At 39.5% G+C, this 19,405-nt stretch overlaps 1 protein-coding gene across 1 annotated transcript in view; it reads left to right on the top strand.

The window, feature by feature from the left end:
• Positions 1-254: 254 nt before the first annotated feature.
• pacs1a (phosphofurin acidic cluster sorting protein 1a) overlaps positions 255-19,405 on the top strand; it is a 28,707-nt gene continuing 9,556 nt past the window's right edge. The window contains exons 1-16 of the mRNA XM_063011036.1: positions 255-621; positions 6,798-6,885; positions 6,985-7,074; positions 7,553-7,678; positions 8,563-8,707; positions 9,396-9,487; positions 9,649-9,732; positions 11,486-11,542; positions 11,912-12,072; positions 12,914-13,007; positions 13,340-13,423; positions 14,965-15,077; positions 15,389-15,521; positions 16,832-16,936; positions 19,001-19,107; positions 19,221-19,375. Of these exons, the coding sequence (XP_062867106.1) occupies positions 470-621; positions 6,798-6,885; positions 6,985-7,074; positions 7,553-7,678; positions 8,563-8,707; positions 9,396-9,487; positions 9,649-9,732; positions 11,486-11,542; positions 11,912-12,072; positions 12,914-13,007; positions 13,340-13,423; positions 14,965-15,077; positions 15,389-15,521; positions 16,832-16,936; positions 19,001-19,107; positions 19,221-19,375 (1,786 nt within the window). The 5' untranslated portion in view covers positions 255-469. The remainder of the gene's footprint in view (positions 622-6,797; positions 6,886-6,984; positions 7,075-7,552; positions 7,679-8,562; positions 8,708-9,395; positions 9,488-9,648; positions 9,733-11,485; positions 11,543-11,911; positions 12,073-12,913; positions 13,008-13,339; positions 13,424-14,964; positions 15,078-15,388; positions 15,522-16,831; positions 16,937-19,000; positions 19,108-19,220; positions 19,376-19,405) is intronic.

The raw sequence follows: 19,405 nt of genomic DNA on the forward strand, positions 1-19,405 counted from the left end.
TTTAGAAAATGTAGATAATGTATACTGAACCAATGCCACTGAACGAAGAGTCATTTGGGAGCCAATTTAATTAAGGAACCGAGTCAAATAATATGACTCGAAATGAGATGGAATGCGCTTCATTAGCGTGAGGAAGTTAGATCTCCGCATGAGAAACGCAATGCAAACCACAGGTGGCGCTGTGTTAGATCGCCAGCACCAAAATCGCCCTTCCTGTTAATAAAAGCTGCACATTTCACAGCGGGAACAGGTAGTTGGTGGAATGCAGTGAGAGAGTACCTGCGGTCGGGTCGGATTATTGCGCTGCACTAATAAACACTGGAGTTTGTACAATGCGCGCTGTTGCGGAGAAGGAGGTGCAGGAGAGAGAGAGAGACGCGTCTTGTGACACACGCAGCGCAGAAGTGGACGCGGATCGGTCAGTAACATTACTGATGCGTTACTGTTAGCGTCTCAGGAACAGTTCAGCATGTCGGAGCGAGCAGCACTTCAGCGAAGCGGAGTTCAGTCTCCCCACCTGCAGCCGCAAAAGTCGCTCTCCATTTCATCAGTCCGGCCGGTGCAGATGAATTTGTTCGCGACGTGGGAAATAGACCGCTCATCTCCCAGCTGTGTGCCCAGGTACCTGCTTATTTCTCTGTCTGTGGGAACTGTTACTGTGGCACCAGTGCTGCCATGTGACACTTTAAAGCTGAACAGTCACAGTGGGCAGTTAAAAAGCTAGTTTCATTCCAGAGCATTGACTAGATTGCATTGTATGTCATTTTAATCCTATTTGAGAAAAAAATAGAAATAAGCTGAGCCAATGACATCATTGTGTATTTATTATATCATAAAAAACTAAGCTGCAGTTACTTGAATTTTAATGAATAAAAATCCTAATAGACGTCATGTTTTACACACTTTGGTTACATTCATGACAGGACAGGTAGTTCAAGATTCATCAGTTCACAAGTTTAATGTCAAACAGTCATGGACAATTTAGTATCTCTTATTCACCTCACTTGCTCATCTTTGGACTGTTGGAGGAAACCGGAACTCCCGGTGGAAACCCACACAGACACAGGGAGAACATGCAGCCTCCACACAGAAAGGACCTGGACCGCCCCACCTGGGGATCGAACCCAGGACCTTCTTGCTGTGAGGCTACAGTGCTACCCACTGAGCCTTTGCACCGCCCGGTGTTGTTAAAAGTTCTATAATGTCACTTAAGTTTGCCCAAAAAAATCCTGATTACTTCTCTGTGAACAGTTAAATAGGGCTAGTTTGGCCGCAACCATTAAACTAACTACTAAAGAAAGGACTAGGAATTTTTTTGCAGATCACAGAAAGCAGATAATTGATTTTCCAAGTCAGAAATGGTTTCCTGGAACCATTTCTCAGCAGTATCTGTAGGAACACTTGTCCGGAAGTTGTTAGTTTATGGAAAGGTTGAAAAGAAAAGCCTAATTGTCTCCTTATGCTTAGAAGAATTTGTCAGGATGGTCAGATGCAATACGCAAACCACCAAAACAGGTCTGACATGAATAGGAAGGTGCTGAAACCAAGGTGACACTGTTTACTGTAAAGCAAGCAACTATGTGCAAGAAAGATGGCCTTGATTCAAAACCATCACCTTTAAGCTGTACTGAAGTTCGTTGCTTATTACATGGACACACAAAATGTCTTCTGGATAAAAACCCCGTCATCAGACAAAACAAAGATAAAGTCATTTGGCCATATGGATCAGAGGTATGTTTAGAGGAAAAGGAGAAGCATTTAAGCCAAACAAGACTGTGCCTTCTGTCAAGCATGGTGGTTTTATTATGAGGCTCTGGGGCAGTTTTCTTACTGGTGGACTGCATAGAAGACAAATCATTGAATGATAAAGGAAGCCCAACATCAATCTATTAGACAGGAGGTTAAGCCAACAATGTTTTTGAAATGTTTAAATTAAGCTAAAACAATAACTTTACATTCTTGTCCTGACCTCAGTGTTATCAGGATTGTGTGGACTGTTTTCAAAGGTGAAGACTGTGCCCAAAAGCCAACAAATTTATTACAAATCTGCCAGTAGGATGTCCAGAGATTCAATGCTCAAAGTTACAACCAGTCGCCTGTTGAATCCTAGCAAATTTAGCTGACATGGGGAAAACATATACATCAACAATTTACAGATGAGTGTAAATGTGTTCATAATATTTTGACCTGAAAGGGGGTTGAGTTCTTCCCCATCTAGATAAGTTTTAACATTGTTTATTCCAGTTTTTTCTCCTAAATGGGTTTGAGGCAAATCTAATTGTTTAAAGCCTATAGCGACTGTTGCCCTTAAACCTGTCTCACTGTTACTAATACACTTGGCTGAACTGTAATAAATTACACTGTACCATATTCTGCTGCAGTCTAGCAGTTTCTCATATGTTCTCATAAAATTTCTGTATGGCATGATACCTGTTAAATGTTGGCCCCATTCCACAGCAGACTGGGTGATATTTGTTCATGTCATAAAATGTGCACAAAATGCAAGAAAATTCCTTTATTTTGGCCCTATTAATCAGCACCTTTAGCATCTGAGTGGAGATCTTGGTATATTAGTGGGCATGTTATTTATTTTAAAATAACTCGAGCAAAAAAATAAAGTAAAAGCAACTAGTAAAGTATATACTTTGTATGGTAAGTCATTTGAGGAATAAAGTCTGTGTAGTCAATAAGTATTTGATCAGACATAAACATCATATGCTGTCCAATTGTTGTTGGTGGTGGCTTTTACAAAAGCATCACACTCCAGATTTTTTAACCAAATTGTCTCTGGTCACTAAGTGTAAACACTTCAATATAAGAAAAAGACAACCTAAGAAAACGCAAATTACAATTTTAAATAATCGTTTTATTCATTGTTGAAAGGCCAACTGGCCTGTGTAGGAAAAAATAATTATCCCTCAAACCTAACTGCTAAATTGTGTCATTTTAGTAACAACAACTGCAGCCAGACATTTGCGGTAACAATAGCAGTTCAAATATATTTTTGTATTTATATCTTTGAAATCATAAATGATGGAGCTTTTACACTTTAAAATTATAAAATAGATGTGTATTAATCACCTAAATTAAATTCATAATAAATGCAACATATCTTAAGTCGTCACAATACTAACAACCTGTAGTAAAGTAGTGTGTAGTTTTGACCAAATCTTTTAATATTTTGGAAGATAACAGTGGTTTGTTTGGTTTAGTTTCATTATTTTGATTTGGTTCAGTGGCATATTTACTGGCAGTGCAAGGAAGCTTGAATCACACTGGGGCCTGTATCTTGGGCCCAGTTAAATTTTTATTGATCCCATAATATTGGTGTTTTATGCGAATTAACACTCATGGTGGCACCATAAAAAAAACACGGATTGTTGAATTGTTTACATTTCTCCTTATAGTCATATTACTGACATGTAACCAAAAGCCTTTTACTCTACCATAATCTGTTTACAATTGAAAATATGGAGGACGACCTTTTAAAATGCCTGGTATTTTACAATTTGCTGCTATACTTCACCTTGTATCAACTAAAGCTATAATTCTCTCTTCTGAACTTAAAACAACAGTGTTTTTCCCCACAACATAACTCTGTCATGCTTTAAAACACCTCATTTGTCTATGGAAAGACATTGATTTGACATTTTATCACTGTTAAAAGTAGTTTTTTTTTCCCCAGAAGAACCTTGTTGTACCACTGGTTCAGTTTTTGCTCATTACAGCATATTTTTACTTTGGTCCACACCAAAGGGGTTCCAGCCGTGTAGGCTGTGGACTGTGGAAAATGTGAGATAAAGAGAAGTACTGTAAACAGGAAAATACAGACTCTGCTGTAGCTGATAGTGAACCACAACATTATTAAAAGTAAATAAGAAGTAAAAGACTCTTACAAATATGGACCAAAATAACAGCAAGGAACAAATACAGTGGACCTTCATTTAAGCATGGAGACACCAATATTGTACTGATCTATTAAAATAGGACTCGTGCAAATCATTCACAATGACACTAAAACTAAAAGCTCTGTCAACATTAAAGTGTGTAATGCCCTTGAGCTATTCCTGACCAATCAGCACCACCCACATGTACATATCATTCGGTACACTTGAAAACCATTGCAATCTGAAACCGACTGAACCACTTAACGATGCAGTGTTTCAAAAATCCTGTTTAGCAAACAATCTATGTGCCTCACTTTAGATAAAAGCAGGCCAGATGAATAATTTATGTTCTGTAATGTGGACTCATCTTTCTGCACAACACAATAGAAGTCAAAAGTGCTGGAATATCTTTGTGTATATAAATAAAACCTGTTTCTTTTCATCTCCCAAAAACATTCAGGTTGGCTGATATAGGCAAAGTGGGTGTGGTATCTCCCAAAATCACTTGATGCAAGGCCCCTGGATAAGTAACCCCTGGATAAAACTCCCTACACCCATCCAGTGTGGTTCAGGTCAGGGCTCATTGTAAATAATTGCCCTGGTCAAGGCACCCAGTAATGGCTTTTATGTTCTTTCAACCTTAATAATTCATTGTTTTTTGTTTACTGCTTCATTCTGGTTGTGGTTACAGTGGCTACAACTCACTTACACATAGGGGTCATTAAGCTAGTATAGGTCATTGAGAGTCTAGTCAGGTCTAGATCCACAAGACCCATGTTGCTTTGCAGCATCCACATTAATGTTTTTAATCTACACCACTGTGATTCCAGATTTTACTAGTGATGTTCATATGTCATCAATGTACAAATGTAACTCTGGTGCCGCATTGATTTACACTAGCCAGCAACTGCTGGGATCCAGGATTCGAATCCCCAGGACTCGAATTCAATGCAATAAATGAAATGAAATAAATGCATATATACTTCCAATTTAGTGTAGTCAATTTGTCTTCCACTGCTGGGGATCCCCGATATTTTGCAGTTGAGAAGGGTAAATAGCTGCTCACGCTTCAGTCTTTACACAGCGTTTGAAGACCCCGCCCACATACTCCGATCATTCCCTCCCTGCAGGCACTGCCAATTGTGCCCGCTAGATGGCGCCCAGTCAACTGGTGGCAACGCCAAGTTTCAAACTGAGGAGATCAGAATCTCGGTGCTTGTGAGGTAGTGAAACATCCTGTTGCGCCACCTGGGCGCAAATAAATGCATTTGTAATACTGCTTCTACTAATAATACTAATAAATAAAGCAAAATTATCTGGACAAACTGTGAATAAATATAACTTTTTTATTTTTTATTTTTATTTTTTATTTTTATTTTTTTACAAATTTTGACTTAATCAAGTGTATTACAAGACTGGAAAAACAGCTGGCTGACTTGCGCCCTGGGTGCTCAGCAATGGACAATAGGTAACATCAAACAAACTGCAGAAAAAAACAAACAAACTTTCTCTCCCTGTGCTGTGCTTTTGGAAGGATGAAATGTCTCCTCCTAATTGGATTATTGCTCTGCAGTGTGGCTTTCTGGCTCTCCTGTTTCACTCTAATGGAGAGGGGCAGAAGTGTAAGTGAGTTAGACCTGTATTTTAGTAAAACATGCATGATCATTGCTAAAGATGCCGCCATTGTTAACTGTTTTTCTGAGACATAATTAGTCTAAATTGCAATGCTGTTGATTAAGATGGAACTGAGATAACTTGTTGTAAAACCCATACTGAACTGTAAAGATTAAAACTGATTAATACATTCACATCCACAGAATAAACTTTATTTGTAGTAAAAATGTAGAATTTTTCAGTTCTGCTATATGCTGATTGGGCAGCTGCACAGACACATGATTGGCGGTGTGTTTGTTGGGGGAAGGCTTGTTGTTGGGCCAGTACAACCTCTGCTGACAGGTTGAGGCACCTGCACAGGAGGCGGAGCTACGCAGGCAATACTGCACTCTATGAGACACTTTTCACCTACCTGGCAGGTGAAAAGAAGTGGCAGCCATGTGAGAAGCATGACAGCCTTTGTCATTCCAGATCGGGGTGGGGGTGCCAGCAGTGCCTAGAGAGACGAGCTCCAATTGGTCATGACAGGATTGGGTAAAAAAGAGGTAAAATAGTAAAAAAAAAAAAAGAGAAATACAGAATACCTTGGTACATATTAGATCTCAAATAAAATCTCTTGCTGAGTGGTGTAAAAAAGTAGTTGGTGGCTTTTCACATGCTGGAGGGGGGTATGTTAGTCAAAAAACATCTAAATCAAACGTGCATGTTGAAGAAAACCATGGACATTAACCTTAAGCTTTTTAACTAGTCGCTTCAAGAAACATTTTACTCTATTTAGAAGAAAACACAATTTATTATATATAATTGGTGCATCAGTAAAAACACACTAGCACACCAGAGCTGACATCTTGAACTTATGAGTTTGAATCTCAGCTCTGCTGTCGGAAGGCTGGGTGACTATGGACATTGATTGGATCACCCGTGGGCAGAATTGCCAGAGAGAGTTTCTCATAACTGCTGCAATTACGACCTCTGTGGGCTGATAGTTCCTGCACAATGAAACAGGGAATATTAGAGAACAGTGCATGACTCTTAGTGCATACGCTATGTAAACTCACCTCAAAAAGAAGCAGTCTGTACTGCACACATGTCAGGGGGGCATGTGACAGGTGTGGCTGTCCTAGATTAGGAATAGAGGTCTCCAGCAGTGGAGGTAATAGTACAAATTGGGTAATTGGATGTGACTAGATTGGGAGAAAAAAAAAAGAAAAAAAAAGAATGGTGTCTAAATACTTCTGCTCATATAGTGTACCATACATTGGGCTGCAACTCATTCAAAACTAACCTCATTCTCAGGCTCCTCAGTCTAACGCTGAAGAAACTAGTGATGTTGAAAGAGCTTGATCGAGACCTGACTTCTGTGGTTATTGCTGTCAAACTTCAGGTAAATCCTAAATTTCTTTCCTCTGTCCAAATAGGATTGTACTTCACTCTCAGATCTTAATGCACCAACTCTTGACTTACTTAATGTTTCACCTCACAGGGATCAAAACGTATTTTACGCTCCAATGAAATCGCCCTTTCATCTCCTGGACTCACCGAAACGGATTTACAGCTGACGTTCTCTTTACAGGTTTGCTAGTGTGTATGTGTGTGAGATCAGTGTAATTATTATAATTGGTCAAATGTCTATCCAGTGTTGTGTTCGAAGCTTGTTAATAGTTATTAAAAGCTGGTAGTTGAGGTAAAATGAGCTATGGGACAGATTACATGTTCTAGATGTTTAATTTTGACCCAATAGATTTTTAAACCTTTAGAAAACCCAGAATAAACCTTTAAAATGAGCTCAAACTTTACTTACAGAAATCAATGAAATCCCAGGACTAATGCGAGTAACAGTTTACTGATAACTGAACGTAAACTTCTTAACTGTATGCCTGCAGTCTAGGTCTGTGTTTTATACAGACTAAGTCACAGTATAAAATGTTGTGTTAAATGTCATCGTTTCAAAACATATTGTGACATCATTCATATCAGTTCTTCCTATTCTAAATTCTTTGTGCTTTTTGCATACATTTTTATATTAATATTTCAACCTTTTTTTCCAAAAGTATCCACACTTTCTGAAGAGAGATGCTAACAGGCTGCAGATCATGCTCCAGAGAAGGAAAAGGTACAAGAACCGAATGATTCTGGGCTACAAGACGTTAGCACTGGGCCTGATTAACATGGCAGAGGTAAGCCATATAACAACTCATTACGACAACTATTGAAATAAATAGAAATTAACATACTGTATTTACTACATTATCAAAACATAATATACTCATCGAGCACTTTATTAGGTACACCTGACCATGAACTTGTTGGACAGCCCATTCCAAAACCATGGCCATTTATATTGAATTGCTCCCTCTTTTCTTTGTAGCTTTACTATCATCCTCTTTTCCAGGAAGCCTTTCTACAAGACCTGTGTCTATGGAAATTTGTGTCCATTCAGTCATTAGAGTCAGTAAGGCCAAGCATTGATGTTAAAAAAAAGCCTGGCTAACAGTTCAAGTTTAATTCATTCAGTGTTCAGTTGGGTTGAGACCAGGGCTCTGTGTAGCCAACTGGAGCTCCTTTGCACACAGCTAGACACAGCTGTTGTTATAGAGCCTGCTTTGTGCTATGAGTATAATCATGCTGAGAAAGGGAAACTGTTAATAGCATATCATTTACATTATTTTAATTTTATACACTTGTTAGCAACTGATGTGGCGGGAAAAGCTAAAATCAGTCATTAGGAGAGGTGTCCACATAGTTTTTGCCATATTGTGCATGTGCATTTATTAATATTTTTATAAGCTATATCTACCCTATAGAGTAACATTGTGGGTATAAGTTTACTGACTGCGCATCTGTTGCTAGACACACTCTGACCAGATGGTTTTTTTTGGTGGTGGACCATTCTCAGCACTGCAGTGATACTATCATGGTATGATATGATATGATAGTGTGTATTGTTCTGTTAGAAGTGGATCCAGTGCAGCAGTGTGTGTTGTACCATGATGCTGCTGGTGTAAACACATGGTTGTCGTCTTTTTGATTAATCTGTACTTCTTGTCTTTCTATTCAAAAGGTGATGCAGCATCCAACTGAAGGTGCTCAGGTGCTGGGCTTACACACTTCAGTGAAGGACATAGCTGTGCCTGTGGCTGAGATCAGGGTCTACTCTATGTCCAGTCAGCCTATAGACCCAGAGGGAACAAAAAACAAGCTTTCTGGTAAATAAATAAAATCTTACAGTCCTATGCAAAGGTTTGGACACCCATTGTGAAATACCATGGTTTGCAGACCTGACCATGGGCTTGTTGGACATCCCATTTCAAAAATAAATAGTGTTAAAATTGAGTGATATCTATGTAAAATTTTCAGCTATAACAACAGCCACTTGTGAGAAGGATTCTTACAAGACTTTAAAGTATGTCTGTGGGATTTTGTGCCCATTCAGTCCAAAGAGCTTTTGTATGTCTGTGCACTGATGTTGGTCAAGAAAGCCTCAATGGATATTCCAGTTCATTCCAAAGCTGTTCAGTGGGGCTGAGGTCAGGACTCTGTGCAGGCCACTGTAGTTTCTTTAAACCAAACTTTATTGCACCTGTTAGCAATTGTTGTGGCTGAAACACGTAAATTCAATCATTAGAAAGGGGTGTCCCAGTACTTTTGTCCATGAAGCATATATATTTCTTAGAATATTACATTGATTGTGTATTAAATGTGTAAAGGCTTGTTCACTGTAGAGTGTGTGACACATCAGATCAGATCCAAATTTTGGAATCGCCTATTAAATTGTGTAAACCCTGACTGGAAATCAGTGGGTACAGAAATGTTTTTTACGCAACAGGTTTCCAATGCATTTTATTATTATTATTGCGTAAATGTCCTGTAAACTTTTACCTTCTCTGCTCATAGATCGCTCTCCTGACATTGATAACTACTCTGAAGAAGATGAAGAGAGCTACTCATCTGAGCAGGAGGGCAGTGATGACCCCCTCCATGGACAGGTCAGTGTAGCTCTGCCATCTGTGGCCATCAATGTGTACAAAGGAATATTTATTAAACTAATTATTGTTACATTGATTTACTGGTTTAAAGTGACTGTTGTGAAATTATGAATTTACTGTTGGGGTTAAAACCCGTCTTCATAATGATGTGTTCTTGGCAGTATCTTTATGATGATGAAGATGAAGTAAGGAAGAAGAAGCCTCGGCGTAAACTCACCTCTGCCACTTCTATCACTAGAGCTAACGTGAGTTACTAATTCAGATTGCTGTATAGATGTTCATTTTCTAGTCTAGATGTTCATTTTCTATAAGCTTTTTTGTCCTTTATTCTAATTTTAACCAAGACTAGCAACTGCAACAGCTTGTGAAACATGCCCTTTAGCCCTATTCTAGTTTTTACTCCTCTACTGAAGTGCTCCAGTTCCACAAACTAGCTTCAATTCTGGGAATCAGAACTCTGTGTGTGTGGGGTAGCCTGAGGTTACTGATGGCCTTTTTACAGAGTATGTTCAGTAAGGTCTGGGATTGGTTGGGAAAAGTGTTTGATGAAGAATCAAATGTTCAGCTGTAATGTAGTAAAAACATTGTTTATAAGAGGAACTAATAAAATTATTGAAATCGTTATTATTAAAACATTTTAACAGGTGCCCAGGTGGCGCAGCGGGATATTTTGGTCGGCCGGGCGCCATCTGGTGGGCATAATTGTCAGTGCCTGCAGCAGATACTAATTGGCCACCGTATCTGCAGGGTGGGGGCCAGACTATGTGTGGGTGGGTCTTCATACGCTGTGTAAGGACCCTGATTGGCAGAAGAGACGCCTGTGCAGAGTGCATGGGCGAGAAGAGGAGGGCTGTGCACGTGTCGGAAGAGGCGTGTATAGCGACGTGCTCTCCTTGGATGCAATCTGGTATCTCTCAGCAGTGGGAGACAATGGGGAGAAAATGAAAAAAAAAAAAAAAAAAAATGCATGTTCACATTTTTTCTGAGGTCTTCTTAATAGCATATTGTAAATTTTAAAACTTGGTGACCTCAAATTTTACAATCTTCTGCAAATTTCAAACCATAATACTTGGAGTTTTTGCTTCTCTAACCATCCTTCTTATTCCTTAGTAAAATCTTAAAATATTTTATTTCTGGATTTCCTCCCCTTTATTTCCCAATCTAGTCATTATCAGTTTCCAGTTGTGAATTCACCTCACTTGTCCAACCCGCAATCTGATCAAGGAAAGCCGGATTCGCCACGTGTCCAATCTGCAGCCGCTTCTTATCATCCATCAGTGTTTGGTTCCCACAGCAGTCTTTACCAAGAGTTCCGGTACCATGAGTTCCAAATTTTTTTTGGTAGTTGTAGTTTAGTGTTATTGTATGGAACCTGGAGAGCTAATAAAGTAACATTAACATTAGGCACACGAGGACAATTGTCTTCAATGTCAAAATGATACCAGCCTTTCTGTCATTAGTCAGGGTGGCACGGTGGCTAAGTGGGTAGCACTGTCGCCTCACAGCAAGAAGGTCCTGGGTTCGATCCTCTGGTGGGGCGGTCCAGGTCCTTTCTGTGTGTAGTTTGCATGTTCTCCCCGTGTCTGTGTAGGTGTCCTCCAGGTGCTCCGATTTCCTGCCACAGTCCAAAGACATGCCAGTGAGGTGAATTGGAGATACAAAATTGTTAAAATCCTAATAAAACAAAACAAACTGTCATTTGTCAACACTAACATTTTAAGACATTAGAAGGAAATCAATATGCACTCAATTTCTCAAGCTGTGAGCTTTATATGCATTGATACATACTGTAAGTTTTGATTAGCTGGTTTGATTTATATGCCAACTTGGTGATATAGTGATTGTGTGAGTTCTCTGAGGATTCTGACTGTTCCTCCTCCTCCTCTGCTCGCTGCTATTTTTGCTGCATGCTCTTGTACAGCTTAATGCTTGTGTGGATTTGCTTTTGTGAATTCTTAATTCCTGGTTTTCTGTCTATTTGTGTTTTATCCTCAGCAGCCCAACATTAAGCAAAAGTTTGTGGCGCTGCTGAAAAGGTTCAAGGTTTCTGATGAGGTAAAGCCACATACATATAAGTACTCAAGTATAATGCTCTGTTTTGTCAAGCACAGCTGTAATATAGTATGTCTAGTATAGTATGCACATGGGAAACGATTTGGAACGCTACCAGGAAAACACTTAGATGTTCTGTCATAACCATGGACGTAGGCTCACATGGCTAAAAGTCTTCAGATAATGTGTCAGTTAAGTGTGAAGTCTTGTTTTGCCTGGGGACTAAACAATGTGCTGTCACACATAAGCAAGGATGCAGAAAATTACACCACTGCATGAACCATCTTTGTAAAAACAATACTATAGTACACTTAGTTCTCTTGAAGACCTGTTTTATGAACATGTTTTGTCTTTCTTGTTTGATGTGTGTAGGTGGGGTTTGGTCTGGAGCATGTTTCACAGGACCAGATTCAGGATGTGGAGGAAGATCTGGATGAGCTGTATAACAGTTTGGAGATGTACAACCACAGTGATAGTGGACCAGACATGGAGGAGAATGACAGTGTCCTCAGCATGCCAAAGCCCAAACTCCCGTATGGCATTCATTATTCATACATGCAGTTTAGCAGGCATCAATAGATCCAATTTGTTTGCGATATAATCATAATATTTCCCCCTTCTGGTTGCCCTTTAGGCATTTAAACACAAAGAAAACTGGACTAAAACAGATAAATAACCAGTTAGTTAAACAACAGTGTTATTCAATTCTCATATAACCTTTGGATTATTTAATTAATGTGGTTTAGACCTTAGCTTTAGAACCCATTTCAACCCTTGTGTCCAGGAACTGCAGGGAGTATTTGGCTCAGCAGAGAGCGGCCAATTTGGCTTCACAGTTTCCATGTATTGCGCAAGATGTTTTAGTTGTTTTTATTTAATGTTTTACTTCAATCCATTATGTGGCCTCACCCTCTCCCTCCTTTTTGGCATAGCCAAAATCGCAGGGCACACACACACACACATACACACATACACATACACACACCCATTCACCTATAGGGCAATTCAGTGTATCCAATTAACCTGACTGCATGTTTTTGGGCTGTGGGAGGAAACCGGAGCTCCTGGAGGTAACCCATGCAGACACGAGGAGAACATGCAAACTCCGCACAGAAAGGACCCGGACCACCCCACCTGGGGATCGAATCTGTTGCTGTGAGGCGACAGTGCTACCCACCGAGACATTGTGCCGCCCCCATTACGCATTTAATATATATTAAATTAGAAACACATAAGTGGTTAAATACTTGTTTGCCCCATTTGTATAGCAATCCATAGCAATACAGGACTGTCTTTGCTAAATATAATCAACAATTATTTTACTCTCTTTTTTTAAACGGTTTTGTTACATTGTGTGTGTTTTTTTGTGTCTAGGCCCTTCTTTGAAGCCATGTCTCAGTCCAACTCTCAGACAGAGTTTGGCAGTTTAAACAGCAGATACAGTTTGGGCAGAGACACTCTAAGTCCTGTGAGTCTAACACTGATGATAATGAAGCAAATCTCTCTTTTAATGTTTTAATTTCTTTAATAGTAAAAATTTTAAAATATCAACAAACTGCACATGGATTAAATTTGGGTCTGTAAAGTATATGCAAATTACTGCAGCATTACTAATTTAAGCAGCATCTGTAGCAGCTTCTTGTCACTACCAAGAAGAGGCAAGGACAGTACACACTAATTTAATGTCTTTCCACTTCATCTCTCTCTCTCTCTCTCTCTCTCTCTCTCTCTCTCTCTCTCTCTCTCTCTCTCTCTCTCTCTCTCTCATCCTTTTGTTCTTTCTGAATCTGTCCTCTGCAGCAGACAGAACTGACTGCATTTAGTAGAATTCGGCGTTCCAGTAGTGCATACCTAGAGGATCCCTTTTCCGAGACCGAGACAGTGGTGGGACCAGTACTTTTGTTTGTCACTAATAAAGTTAAGCTCAAAGGTTTTCATACACTTGAAAGTTATGTTATGCAGTCTTGAATTATTTCTGCAACTAAATCATTTCACTGATTGGAATGTCTTTTATGAATTTTAGTTGGCTTCTTTGCTCATGTAAATAGGGCTAGTTTGAATGCACCATTATGTCTTAAAGTACATATACTATTGAATAGAAAACTCAAAGGGTCATCTTATGCTGAAGGAAGCATTTTTAAGTTTTGGATTACATCTAACCATCCAGACAATTTTCTCTTAGCATAAAGTGACAGATTGGATTTTCTACCTCACTTTTGGTGAGAAGAGCTATTGTTTCAGTTTTTTAATAGGTGCCATCAATCTAGCTCAATTAATATGGGCACTGAAAGTTTAGCAGTTGCAGTCAATGATAGTCACTTACAAGAAATAAGGAGACCATGCAATAAGGTTTAAGGACATTCAAACATTCTACGCTGCAAATTAATAGTCTGAGTTGCTGTATGTATATTTTTGACCCAGCAGTGTCATAGTTTTAAAAAACAAATGCAGCTCAGAGATTCTGAACACTCCGGTTCGAATCTCGGCTCTGCTACCAGTCAGCTGGGCATCATCTAGCAGGCACAATTGGCAACTGTCTGCTGGTTGGGGAAATGACCAGACTAAGTGGGTCAAACGCTGTGCAAGGACCCTGGTTAGCAGACCGAGGCACCTGTGCAGAAAGTGGATGAGCCTCATGTATGAATCCACTGAAGCATGGGCATAAAAGAAGGGGTCTGCTAGGACGCATGAGCAGCAATATACCCTCCTCGAACACAATCAGGGATCCAGAGCAGCAGAAGACAAATTGACTATGCTAAATCGAGAGAAAAAGGGAGAAAATGCATAAATAAATAGAAAAAAAAAACATTTAGAACAATGTGGAATGACATACCTAATCTTAAGCTGTTTGGTGCATTTTCACCACAATGAAATGGGTTCTGAACTGGGAATGTTGGTTTCCGTCTGGAACCAAAGAATTTGAGTTTTTTAGCACAAATCATGACGACGTCCGTGAGCATGTCCAGTTGTGCTGTTGTTTACTGCCATTGTATATTGTGCAGCACCCTCCGTTGATGGCGCATCCTTGGATCTTTGGTTTCATTAAAAACTGGTTCAAACATAGTTCGGTTCTTTGAGTAGAACCAAGGTTCTAAGAAGCCTGAACTAAACCAGTTCAAGATCCAGAGTTATTTTGTTCAAAGAGAGCTAACAATTAACTTTTAATCTTATTTTATGTTTTAATAATTCACTCAAAAAAACAAGTTGTTTTACATCCCTAGACTAGCATGACATTTACATTCCATACAAGTGTATGTAAACGTTTGACTGCATGTGTTCTATCTCCTGTTTTTTTGTCACTGTATTATTTTGTCTTCCCCTCTGCTACTTTTTTTTGTTCAGCTCTTTAAGGAGTTTGCATCTAATAGATGTATGCTTCACGTATTGTGACATGGCTGGTAGTTAATGTGTAGTTGGTGTTGTAGGAGCTGAATGAGGTGGATGTTGGTGGAGAGGGAACCCCTAGTATCACCGTGTCTGTGGCAGAGAGACCAAGAACTCCACAGAAAAGCAGCAGCCAGACCATGTCTTCCCGAAGGTCAGTACATGTGGTAGCTTGGCATAAAAAAGATTAAAATAATGATAAAATTATAAATAATTGCTGGTTAGATGGACTAAAAGAGGAGAAGCAGGAGTTTCTTTCATGCACAGCAGCTTCAGCAGCTACTAGTTCATGGCATTTTTTCAGTTGCTGTATGTATGTTTTTGCACCTGACACAGTATGTCATAAGAGACATGAGAGTCTTTGATGCTCACTTACTTCACTTGCAATTTCAAACTTTATTTACATTATTAGCACATTATGTGTGCCAAGCTGCTGTATGTCATGTTACTGTCAATTGTCTCCAGGCTGGAAGGTGGTCACACTCCTAAGCACAAGCGAGGGACCCCTAGAAAAGAGAGGCAGCTGTCCAAACCTCCCAGCGAACGCACCAACAGCTCGGATAGTGAGCGCTCACCTGAGCTCAGTCTTACTCCACAGGTAAGGCCTTTCCCATGATCCATCTGAACTTCTTGTAGTCGTGACTGACTAAAGCAGCAGAATAAACATAGCCCTGAAGGGACCACAGCAAACTCGATGACTCACTGGGGCCAAGAATTGGAGCGCAGAAAGCTCTGAGTGGGTGTGCTACACGCAGAGATAGGGAGTGCGGAGGAGAGCTGGTGCCAGATCTGCTTATGTAACCACACTGGCTCTGCACTGACTCAGTTATTGGCTAATGTAGCAAGTATTGTTAGGCAAAGGTATCAGAATGGTTCTCTAGAGTATGATGCCCATTAGAGCGATCAACTGTAGTTCTGTACCATGTGTTTGGCAAACTATCAGTTCAAGAAACAGAAGTGTTTGCTTTAGTGATTTGAATAGATATGCTGCCTTAGATTGTTTGATCTAGAGCCTGATATTGATTGTTTGATTTTTAACGCTTTAAATCTGCATACTAGGCACAAAATACAGTTTTATGTCTCATTCCAAAACTACTGTAAACCTTTGACTAACGAACTGTTTACCATACGAACACTTTGGGTTATGAGCGATCTTTTTCAACTTAACGTATAAACAAATTTCGGATTATGAACTAAAATTCGCACGCGAACGAAACACATGACGTCACAAACAAGTTGACTCCGACCGTCTCTCTCTCTCTCTCTCTCTCTCTCTATAGAGTGAGCGAACATTCGGACAGTGGACAGTGTTTTTCCGGTGTTTTCTTTATATTTTGTAAAATTCAATATCAAAATGGCCCCAAAGAAGGTTGCAGAGACAGCGTAGTGTTGAGAAAATGAAAAAATCTATTACTTTTATTAGTACAGTATGAAAGGTATTGTTTCTGGTAGATACATTTTATTAAAAAAAAAAAGAAATTTATTATGGTGTATGTACATACTGTACTGAAATGTGATGTGTGTTTTTATTATGTACTACTGTGTATTGTTGTTTATTATTGTTTGTCTATTCTATAATTTAAGATTTAAAGAAAAATATACTTGTTTTTATAACAAAAACAGACATTAGAGAGGTTAGGTAAGGTGGGTTTTGGGAGATCTGGCATGTATTAATTGTATTTACATTATTTGTAGTGGGGAAAAATAGGTTTAACTAACGAACATTTTGACATTTTGAACAGCCCTTCGGAACCAATTAAATTCGTAAGTCAAGGGTCTACTGTAAATTAACTCTGTGTGTTGATGGGTAGCTGGTAAACCCGTTTTGTAGTTATTTTATATATTTGAGCTGTCGTGGGAGTTGTGTCTGTTCTATACACTGACATCTGTTAGTGTAAATGTGTACAGATGCCAAGGAAGATAGTGTACGACCAGCTGAACCAGATCTTGGTGTCAGATACCACCCTACCTGACAATCTTATTCTCATTAACAGCAGCGACTGGCAAGGACAGGTAGGTAAAAAGTATTGTTTGGAATTTCAAAAATAATCGATTCTGCTAAGCATACACACATATGCCTTCAACTTTCCTGATTTATGCACCTTTAGCAATTTAATTTCAGGTAAACATGATACAGTAAAAGATCACAGCATTTGTACAAAATGGAATAAAATAGAATATTAGTTTTATGCTATTCGTGGCAATTTGTCTGCAACTGCAACTGCAACTGTGATGAATAGGTCAATTGTTTTGTGTTTGTGAAAAATCTTGTGAAAAAAGGATCTGCAATTTCATTTCTTAACCAAGTATCACCAGACCTGTAAATAATAATTGTAATAATTTAACAACTAATTTAAAGACATTGAACAACTTCATTAATTGCATTTTAAGTGCATAAAAGTGCATAAAAAACTTTTCAGCCAATTCAACGAATCAAATGGCGCTCAGGTGGCGCAGCAGTACATGAGTTTGAATCTCTGCTCTGCTACCAGCAGGCACACTTGTTTGCGGGTGAGATTGCCGGAAAGGATTCCTCATTGCTGCTGCAACAATGACCTCTGCCTGTACAAAGACGGGGGATAATGGAGATCAGTGTGTCACTTTTTGTACGTGATACTGATCCCCATGTGAACCTGTCTCGTGCAGGTGAAAAAAGCAGTCGTCTACTGCATGCGTCTAGGTTATGATTTGATTCTCGTTGCTAATGCAAAAGAAATAAAAGGTGTATCATGAGACCGTGCTAGTTCTGCTTCAGTAAGCTGGTTAAAAGCACACTGAACTATAATTATGTTAAACAAACCTAAAATGGAAAATCTCTTTGGGGCAATGCAGCCTGGTTTCTGAATGCAGTTATACTGATATTTTATCTCTCTCTGTGTGTGTGTGTGTGTGTGTGTGTGTGTGTGTGTGTGTGTGTGTGTGTGTGTGTGTTTGTGTTTGTGTGTGTGTGTGTGTGTTTGTGTGCATAAGTGGTAAAAGCATGCATTTCTCTTGCTCTATGTTTATCAGGAAATTAGCCATTTGTATTTTATTTTTTAACATTGTTGAAATTGTATGTTTTTACGTTTTTACTTAACACAGACCAGTCCAAGTACACTGATTAGCCATAGCATTAAAACCACCTCCTTGTTTCTACACTCACTGTCCATTTTATCAGCTCCACTTACCATATAGAAGGATTTTGTAGTTCTACAATTACTGACTGTAGTTCACCTGTTTCTCTGCATACTTTGTTAGCCTCCTTTCATGCTGTTCTTCAATGGTCAGGACTCTCCCAGGACCACTACAGAGTAGGTATTATTTGGGTGGTGGATCATTCTCAGCACTGCAGTGACACTGACTTGTTGGTGGTGTGTTAGTGTGTGTTGTGCTGGATCAGACACAGCAATGCTGCTGAAGTTTTTAAATACCTCTCAACCTTTCACTGCTGTCACAGATATTTATCTGCCTCGTTGGCAGTGTCCTGTGACCACTGATGAAGGTCTAGAAGATGACCAACTCAAACAGCAGAAATAGATGAGCGATCGTCTCTGACTTTACATCTACAAGGTGGACCAACTAGGTAGAAGTGTGTAATAGAGTGGACAGTAAGTGGACATGGCATTTTAAAACTCCAGCAGCGCTGCTGTGTCTGATCCACTCATACCAGCACAACACACACTAACACACTACCACCATGTCAGTGTCACTGCAGAGATGAGAATCATCCACCACCCAAATAATATCTGCTCTGTGGTTGTCCTGTGGGGGTCCTGACCACTGAAGAACAGGGTGAAAGCAGGCTAAAAAGGTATGTAGAGAAACAGATGGACTACAGTCAGTAATTGTAGAACTACAAAGTGCTTCTATATGGTAAGTGGAGCTGATAAAATGGACAGTGAGTGTAGAAATAATGAGGTTGTTTTAATGTTATGGCTGTGTTCCTGTGAGAATTTAAGTATGTGTACACTGACGGAGAATACCGTCATACACTTGTTTATTTTATATAATTCTAATACTTATTTAGCGTGGTCTCTCTTTTTATTAGTCTGATCTCTCTCTCTCTCTGTGTGTGTACGTGTTTGTGGGTGTGTGTAGTATGTAGCAGATTTGATGCAGGCTCAGAAGTATCCAGTGGTGTGTACCTGTTCAGTATCAGAGATTCAGGCTGTGCTCTCAGCTCTGCTAACACGCATTCAGAAATTGTAAGTAGCTCAGTGGTGGAGGCCTTAAAACTTATAAAGAATAAATAAAACACTTTAGTGGAAAAGTCTTATCCTCTTCAGTCTTCTCCTCTCTGTGCTCCTGCTTTCTGCAGCTGTAACTGTAACTCGATCATGCCCAAACCTGTAAAGGTGGTGGCTGTTGGAGGGCCGAATTATCTGGGAGCCATCTTGCGCTTTTATGTGTCCCAGCTGGCCAACAGGACTTCTGATTGGCTGAGCCACCTGAGGTTTCTGGTGGTTCCACTATGTAAGCAGCTTCTCAAAGGCTACCTTAAAA

The sequence above is a fragment of the Trichomycterus rosablanca genome, chromosome 16 (genome assembly GCF_030014385.1).
Source record: "Trichomycterus rosablanca isolate fTriRos1 chromosome 16, fTriRos1.hap1, whole genome shotgun sequence".
Lineage (NCBI taxonomy): Eukaryota > Metazoa > Chordata > Actinopteri > Siluriformes > Trichomycteridae > Trichomycterus > Trichomycterus rosablanca.